General features: G+C 38.6%; 2 protein-coding genes across 2 annotated transcripts; both read left to right on the forward strand.

Annotated features, from left to right (window-relative positions):
- The first annotated feature begins 2,602 nt into the window (after positions 1-2,602).
- Positions 2,603-3,532, forward strand: LOC141018311 (olfactory receptor 4B13-like). Its single transcript, XM_073493248.1, has one exon. It carries the CDS (start codon positions 2,603-2,605, stop codon positions 3,530-3,532), a length of 930 nt encoding a protein of 309 aa, XP_073349349.1.
- Positions 3,533-6,574: 3,042 nt separating this feature from the next.
- Positions 6,575-7,504, forward strand: LOC141018323 (olfactory receptor 4B13-like). The gene has a single exon (XM_073493260.1). It carries the CDS (start codon positions 6,575-6,577, stop codon positions 7,502-7,504), a length of 930 nt encoding a protein of 309 aa, XP_073349361.1.
- The last annotated feature ends 1,936 nt before the right edge of the window (positions 7,505-9,440 follow it).

A 9,440-nucleotide genomic window follows, 5' to 3' on the forward strand; every position in this document is an offset into this window, starting at 1 on the left:
CGTTTACTGAGCTGCTTTAAGATATCAATTTATCAAGATCTGAAATGAAGATCTTTCCTTATACGTATATAACGACCAAACAGAAAACAACTAATTTGACAAGTCAGTGCCAGTATGACAATCTTAAAGTTAATTAGAATGACAGACTTGTTTCAATGATTTTAATCACAATAAAATAATCTCAGAGTAATGAAGTTTTGCATGTAGATTGGGGTTTAAATCCTCATCTCATCCAATTTGTTAATTAACCCCAAAACCACCCAAAGATCCAAGCTAGACTGCACTTTGTAAACTTGATTTCCATATTGATGTGACGTATGACATAATTTGGGATCCTAATGGACAAAATGTAGTGGACGGAAATAAAGTCAGGGAGCTGAAGTGAAGGACTCTGCTTTGGAGATGTTCTTTGGCTTTAACTTTTCTCGTGGGCCAACAGGACATGGTGTTCATGCTCAATTGGCAGGATGAGGGTTTTGGCAGGTCCATCATAGTGGATGCTTCAGGGATTATCTGTCAATTTCTATATGTGGACATTTGTTTGACACCATGGACAAACCAGAGAGAACCTTCAATTCAATGTCCCTCCAAATACCACATGTCCCCCCAGCTCCCATCCATACTCTCCCCACTAGTCAAGCTCTATTGCAATTTCACATTTATAGCTTGGCATGCCTGTCCTCTTTTCCACCACTGAACCTCCATCTGCAGCCCTTGTCATTGTGTTTCTTCTGCTTTTCCTGGTGGTTAAACCCAGGCAAACTCTTAATATTCTCAACACCAATTGTATTCCTCTGTTTCTTTTTCTAAGGTTCTTCTCAGTTTTACCTTATTCTAAATCAACAGTCTAAATAAAGTATGTGCCTCGTGTTCTGACACAAATCTGCGATTCTGGGCTGTAGAAATCTAAAAGACTAATTATTTACAGCTGGATCACACCAGCAGTGGCCACAGGAATCTTGGGAGGTCTCATGTTGGTGGCTGTAAAGCTTTGAACTTACGGGGTAGGCCATTCATTTTTGAATTTTGTGAACATCTCCTTTACAGACACTGTGATTGAATTTGGTTCTGTACCAACCTTCTTCAGGCTCTTCACAACCTTATTTCCAGACAGTGTGTATGATCTGTCCACCTATCTTAGAATAAACCAAACTATACAACACTGTTGTTCTTGGGAGCTAGACTTCTAGATTTGGATGGTTTTACATTATGGCAGGTCTGACACATATCAGAGCTGTACAGCTGCCAAAGTATGAACTCTATTGGTACCTGTGGTGAGACCCACATTCATCCATCAGTGCTCTGATTGGAGCCTACTGGATGCTATTTGTGACTACAGCATCGCATTTTGATTGTTCCACGAATTCGATCAAGAGTTGTCAATGTTCTTGTGTGAGTGGATTATAAATATACACACACCGATCAGGCATAACTAATATCGTGAAGGTTCCCCTTGTGCAGACATGGACTTCAGACCTCTGAGGGTGTCCTGTGGTGTCTGGCACCAGGGTGTTTTATAGTGGGTCCTCTGGGTCGTGTATGTTGGGGGGTGTGGCGTCCGTGGATCAGACCTGCTCCAGCCCGTCTTACAGATGCTCGATCAGATGGGATCCGGGGAATTTGGAGGCCCGGTCAACACCTCGGGCCCTTGATTGTGTTCCTCGAGCTGTTTCCTGAGCAGTGTTTGAGGTGTGTCAGGGCACATTGTCCTGCTGGGGGGCCACTGCCATCGGGTAGTGTTGTCGTGATGAGGGGGTGTACTTGGTCCACAACAGTGTTTGGATGGTGGTGGTGTCAAGTGGCATTCACATGAATGCCAGCACCCAAGGTTTCCCAGCAGAACATCGCATTGTGATGAGATGATCAATGTTATTCACATCACCTGTCAGTGGTTTTAATGTTGTGGCTGATCGGTGTATATTTATTTACTTATTTATTGTTATTATTATTATTATTATTATTATTATTAGTAGTAGTAGTAGTAGTAGTAGTAGTAGTAGTAGTAGTAGTAGTAGTAGTATTATTATTATTATTATTATTATTATTATTATTATTATTATTATTATTATTATTATTATTATCATCATCATTAGACGCCGACACTTCCTTCAGGGTTAGGGTGAGATTTTTGACTTTCTGTTGACAATAACTAAACAGTATGAACCAGTGGGACCTTTCTCCTGTTTGGCATTACATAATGAGGTCTCACTGGCGCTGTAGTTGTCCTCTATCTTTAACTTTTAAAGAAGTCAGAGCAGAGTGTCAGCTCAGTTGTGAGGGACTCACACTATGAGTAGAGCAGGACAACAGGTGAACACTCAAATTCACACAATGTTACAGACTAATTTTAACCCAAATATTATTGTGATTTTAAAAGGAAAATGCTCCATTTAGGGATATTTTTTACATTGTTTCTGTGATAATCAATGTGTTTAGCATTACTACATATACTTATGTTCATGTGTGCTTTATGTTTAAGTTCAACTTTGTGTCCAACAAATCCAAGTTGATGATTGTTAATTTTTTTCAAATCATTAATAAAAGTTAATACAATTATTGCTTCGTATGTCCAATATAACGTTTATGAACCTACAGGAGGATCATGATAAACTCTACACAGGTTTCATATTTCATTCTTGCTGCCTACTTTGACAATGGAACTTTGAAATACTTATATTTTATGATTGTCATGTGTTTATATATTTTTATTGTCAGTGCCAACCTGCTGCTCATTGTGGTTATCTGTATGAACAGGAGCTTACATGAACCTATGTACATATTCCTGTGCAGCCTGTTTGTAAATGAACTGTATGGTAGTTCAGGGTTGTTTCCGTTCCTTCTGACTCAGATTCTCTCTGACATTCACACTGTTTCTGCTTCAGTTTGTTTCTTGCAGATATTTTGTGCACACTCTTATGGAGGTGTAGAATATTTAAACTTAGCCGTCATGTCTTATGACAGATATCTTGCTATCTGTTGTCCTCTGCAATATAACACACGTATGACATTTAACAAGATTGCCATTCTTATTGCTTTAACATGGTTATATCCTTGTTTTGCAATGGTTGTTTTGTTGTCTTTGAGTACCCCTTTACAGTTATGTGGGAACATCATCAACAAAGTTTACTGTGCTACCCACTCTGTTGTTAAGTTGGCCTGCTCTGACACCAGTTTAATCAACATATATGGACTCATTGCCACTTTTGGCACAATCCTTGGTGCTTTGCTTTTAATTCTCTACACGTACATGAGGATCCTTAAAGTTTGTTTCTCCGGCTCTAAACAGACGAGACAGAAAGCCGTCAGTACCTGCACACCTCACCTCGCTTCTCTGCTCAACTTCTCTTTTGGGGCTTGTTTTGAAATATTACAGAGTAGGTTTAATATGAACAGTGTTCCCAATATGTTGAGAATATTTTTATCTTTATACTTTCTTACATGTCCTCCACTCTTCAACCCTGTAATGTATGGGCTCAAACTGTCTAAAATCCGTCTCACATGTAAACGTCTGTTATCAAAAGCAGACTATTAATATGTCATCCAAGAGGTTTTCTTGTTTGCGTTTCTTCAGTTAAACCTTTGTCTAATGTAGATCACTGTACTGTTTTAAAATTTAACAATAACATTAGCTTTTCCAGCCATTTTTACCTCTGTGAACCGAGAACATGATGTCAACAATATTCCTGTTAAAGCTGTAAAAACAGTTTAAGAAGAAGTCGTGTGAGCTGATTGTATTTACTAGCAGACAGGAAATCAAACGTACAATGACACCTATATAAGCATATTTCTATTGAATAACATTATGTATATTACACATAACTACAGACACGTATCTCTTTGTTGGTATCTTAAACTGTTAACAAGTCAGACTACGAGGCATTCAGATTTGCACAACTACAATTCTTCTTTTCTGCACACATTTGCATAAAAATTGCACAAATCACTATTATGCTACTATTGTGTATACATAAATCACGTATAGTGTACAAAACTTTTAAATTTCATTTAACTTTTGGCTTTTTTAACTTGTATTGAGTTCATTTTTAACACTTGCTGATATCTTTCCTACCTCTCCAGTCCATTTACTGAGCTGCTTTAAGATATCAATTTATCAAGATCTGAAATGAAGATCTTTCCTTATACGTATATAACGACCAAACAGAAAACAACTAATTTGACAAGTCAGTGCCAGTATGACAATCTTAAAGTTAATTAGAATGACAGACTTGTTTCAATGATTTTAATCACAATAAAATAATCTCAGAGTAATGAAGTTTTGCATGTAGATTGGGGTTTAAATCCTCATCTCATCCAATTTGTTAATTAACCCCAAAACCACCCAAAGATCCAAGCTAGACTGCACTTTGTAAACTTGATTTCCATATTGATGTGACGTATGACATAATTTGGGATCCTAATGGACAAAATGTAGTGGATGGAAATAAAGTCAGGGAGCTGAAGTGAAGGACTCTGCTTTGGAGATGTTCTTTGGCTTTAACTTTTCTCGTGGGCCAACAGGACATGGTGTTCATGCTCAATTGGCAGGATGAGGGTTTTGGCAGGTCCATCATAGTGGATGCTTCAGGGATTATCTGTCAATTTCTATATGTGGACATTTGTTTGACACCATGGACAAACCAGAGAGAACCTTCAATTCAATGTCCCTCCAAATACCACATGTCCCCCCAGCTCCCATCCATACTCTCCCAACTAGTCAAGCTCTATTGCAATTTCACATTTATAGCTTGGCATACCTGTCCTCTTCTTCCACCACTGAACCTCCATCTGCAGCCCTTGTCATTGTGTTTCTTCTGCTTTTCCTGGTGGTTAAACCCAGGCAAACTCTTTATATTCTCAACACCGATTGTATTCCTCTGTTTCTTTTTCTAAGGTTCTTCTCAGTTTTACCTTATTTTAAATCAACAGTCTAAATTGAGTATGTGCCTCATGTTCTGACACAAATCTGCGATTCTGGGCTGTAGAAATCTAAAAGACTAATTATTTACAGCTGGATCACACCAGCAGTGGCCACAGGAATCTTGGGAGGTCTCATGTTGGTGGCTGTAAAGCTTTGAACTTACGGGGTAGGCCATTCATTTTTGAATTTTGTGAACATCTCCTTTACAGACACTGTGATTGAATTTGGTTCTGTACCAACCTTCTTCAGGCTCTTCACAACCTTATTTCCAGACAGTGTGTATGATCTGTCCACCTATCTTAGAATAAACCAAACTATACAACACTGTTGTTCTTGGGAGCTAGACTTCTAGATTTGGATGGTTTTACATTGTGGCAGGTCTGACACATATCAGAGCTGTACAGCTGCCAAAGTATGAACTCTATTGGTACCTGTGGTGAGACCCACATTCATCCATCAGTGCTCTGATTGGAGCCTACTGGATGCTATTTGTGACTACAGCATCGCATTTTGATCGTTCCACGAACTCGATCAAGAGTTGTCAATGTTCTTGTGTGCATGGATTATAAATATACACACACCGATAAGACATAACTAATATTGTGAAGGTTCCCCTTGTGCAGACATGGACTTCAGACCTCTGAGGGTGTCCTGTGGTGTCTGGCACCAGGGTGTTTTATAGTGGGTCCTCTGGGTCCTGTATGTTGGGGGGTGGGGCCTCCGTGGATCAGACCACGTCTTACAGATGCTCGATCAGATGGGATCCGGGAAATTTGGAGGCCCGGTCAACACCTCGGGCCCTTTATTGTGTTCCTCGAGCTGTTACACAGCAGTGTTTGAGGTGTGTCAGGGCACATTGTCCTGCTGGGGGGCCACTGCCATCGGGAAGTGTTGTTGTGATGAGGGGGTGTACTTGGTCCACAACAGTGTTTGGATGGGTGGTGAGTGTCAAGTGGCATTCACATGAATGCCAGCACCCAAGGTTTCCCAGCAGAACATCGCATTGTGATGAGATGATCAATGTTATTCACATCACCTGTCAGTGGTTTTAATGTTGTGGCTGATCGGTGTATATATATTTACTTATTTATTGTTGTTGTTGTTGTTGTTGTTGTTATTATTATTATTATTATTATTATCATCATTAGACGCCGACACTTCCTTCAGGGTTAGGGTGATTTTTGACTTTCTGTTGACAATAACTAAACAGTATGAACCAGTGGGACCTTTCTCCTGTTTGGCATTACATAATGAGGTCACACTGGCGCTGTAGTTGTCCTCTATCTTTAACTTTTAAAGAAGTCAGAGCAGAGTATCAGCTCAGTTGTGAGGGACTCACACTATGAGTAGAGCAGGACAACAGGTGAACACTCAAATTCACACAATGTTACAGACTCATTTTAACCCAAATATTATTGTGATTTTAAAAGGAAAATGCTCCATTTAGGGATATTTTTTACATTGTTTCTGTGATAAATCAATGTGTTTAGCATTACTACATTGACTTATGTTCATGTGTGCTTTATGTTTAAGTTCAACTTTGTGTCCAACAAATCCAAGTTGATGATTGTTAATTTTTTTCAAATCATTAATAAAAGTTAATACAATTATTGCTTTGTATGTCCAATGTAATGTTTATGAACCTACAGGAGGATCATGATAAACTCTACACAGGTTTCATATTTCATTCTTGCTGCCTACTTTGACAATGGAACTTTGAAATACTTATATTTTATGATTGTCATGTGTTTATATATTTTTATTGTCAGTGCCAACCTGCTGCTCATTGTGGTTATCTGTATGAACAGAAGCTTACATGAACCTATGTACATGTTCCTGTGCAGCCTGTTTGTAAATGAACTGTATGGTAGTTCAGGGTTGTTTCCGTTCCTTCTGCTTCAGATTCTCTCTGACATTCACACTGTTTCTGCTTCAGTTTGTTTCTTGCAGATATTTTGTGTACACTCTTATGGAGCTGTTGAATATTTAAACTTAGCCATCATGTCTTATGACAGATATCTTGCTATCTGTTGTCCTCTGCAATATAACACACGTATGACATTTAAGAAGATTGCCATTCTTATTGCTTTAACATGGTTATATCCTTGTTTTGCAATGGTTGTTTTGTTGTCTTTGAGTACCCCTTTACAGTTATGTGGGAACATCATCAACAAAGTGTACTGTGCTACCCACTCTGTTGTTAAGTTGGCCTGCTCTGACACCAGTTTAATCAACATATATGGACTCATTGCCACTTTTGGCACAATCCTTGGTGCTTTGCTTTTAATTCTCTACACGTACATGAGGATTCTTAAAGTTTGTTTCTCCGGCTCTAAACAGACGAGACAGAAAGCCGTCAGTACCTGCACACCTCACCTCGCTTCTCTGCTCAACTTCTCTTTTGGGGCTAGCTTTGAAATATTACAGAGCAGGTTTGATATGAACACTCTACCCAATATGCTGCGAATTTTTTTATCATTATATTTTCTTACATGCCAGCCACTTTTTAACCCTGTAATGTATGGCCTGAAAATGTCCAAAATCCGTCTCACATGTAAACGTCTGTTATCAAAAGCAGACTATTAATATGTCATCCAAGAGGTTTTCTTGTTTGCGTTACTTCAGTTAAACCTTTGTCTAATGTAGATCACTGTACTGTTTTAAAATTTAACAATAACATTAGCTTTTCCAGCCATTTTTACCTCTGTGAACCGAGAACATGATGTCAACAATATTCCTGTTAAAGCTGTACAAACAGTTTAAGAAGAAGTCGTGTGAGCTGATTGTATTTACTAGCAGACAGGAAATCAAACGTACAATGACACCTATATAAGCATATTTCTATTGAATAACATTATGTATATTACACACAACTACAGACACATATCTCTTTGTTGGTATCTTAAACTGTTAACAAGTCAGACTACGAGGCATTCAGATTTGCACAACTACAATTCTTCTTTTCTGCACACATTTGCATAAAAAATGCACAAATCACTATTATGCTACTATTGTGTATACATAAATCACGTATAGTGTACAAAACTTTTAAATTTCATTTAACTTTTGGCTTTTTTAACTTGTATTGAGTTCATTTTTAACACTTGCTGATATCTTTCCTACCTCTCCAGTCCATTTACTGAGCTGCTTTAAGATATCAATTTATCAAGATCTGAAATGAAGATCTTTCCTTATACGTATATAACGACCAAACAGAAAACAACTAATTTGACAAGTCAGTGCCAGTATGACAATCTTAAAGTTAATTAGAATGACAGACTTGTTTCAATGATTTTAATCACAATAAAATAATCTCAGAGTAATGAAGTTTTGCATGTAGGCTGGGTATTAAATCCTCATCTCATCCAATTTGTTAATTAACCCCAAAACCACCCAAAGATCCAAGCTAGACTGCACTTTGTAAACTTGATTTCCATATTGATGTGACGTATGACATAATTTGGGATCCTAATGGACAAAATGTAGTGGACGGAAATAAAGTCAGGGAGCTGAAGTGAAGGACTCTGCTTTGGAGATGTTCTTTGGCTTTAACTTTTCTCGTGGGCCAACAGGACATGGTGTTCATGCTCAATTGGCAGGATGAGGGTTTTGGCAGGTCCATCATAGTGGATGCTTCAGGGATTATCTGTCAATTTCTATATGTGGACATTTGTTTGACACCATGGACAAACCAGAGAGAACCTTCAATTCAATGTCCCTCCAAATACCACATGTCCCCCCAGCTCCCATCCATACTCTCCCCACTAGTCAAGCTCTATTGCAATTTCACATTTATAGCTTGGCATACCTGTCCTCTTCTTCCACCACTGAACCTCCATCTGCAGCCCTTGTCATTGTGTTTCTTCTGCTTTTCCTGGTGGTTAAACCCAGGCAAACTCTTTATATTCTCAACACCGATTGTATTCCTCTGTTTCTTTTTCTAAGGTTCTTCTCAGTTTTACCTTATTCTAAATCAACAGTCTAAATAAAGTATGTGCCTCATGTTCTGACACAAATCTGCGATTCTGGGCTGTAGAAATCTAAAAGACTAATTATTTACAGCTGGATCACACCAGCAGTGGCCACAGGAATCTTGGGAGGTCTCATGTTGGTGGCTGTAAAGCTTTGAACTTACGGGGTAGGCCATTCATTTTTGAATTTTGTGAACATCTCCTTTACAGACACTGTGATTGAATTTGGTTCTGTACCAACCTTCTTCAGGCTCTTCACAACCTTATTTCCAGACAATGTGTATGATCTGTCCACCTATCTTAGAATAAACCAAACTATACAACACTGTTGTTCTTGGGAGCTAGACTTCTAGATTTGGATGGTTTTACATTATGGCAGGTCTGACACATATCAGAGCTGTACAGCTGCCAAAGTATGAACTCTATTGGTACCTGTGGTGAGACCCACATTCATCCATCAGTGCTCTGATTGGAGCCTACTGGATGCTATTTGTGACTACAGCATCGCATTTTGATTGTTCCACGAATTCGATCAAGAGTTGTCAATGTTC

Source organism: Pagrus major, chromosome 2 (assembly GCF_040436345.1).
Source record: "Pagrus major chromosome 2, Pma_NU_1.0".
Lineage (NCBI taxonomy): Eukaryota > Metazoa > Chordata > Actinopteri > Spariformes > Sparidae > Pagrus > Pagrus major.

What these genes read in the sequence shown, in the direction of transcription:
- LOC141018323 (XM_073493260.1), top strand. Translation starts at nt 6,575, where the DNA reads ATGATAAACTCTACACAGGTTTCATATTTCATTCTTGCTGCCTACTTT.
- LOC141018311 (XM_073493248.1), top strand. Translation starts at nt 2,603, where the DNA reads ATGATAAACTCTACACAGGTTTCATATTTCATTCTTGCTGCCTACTTT.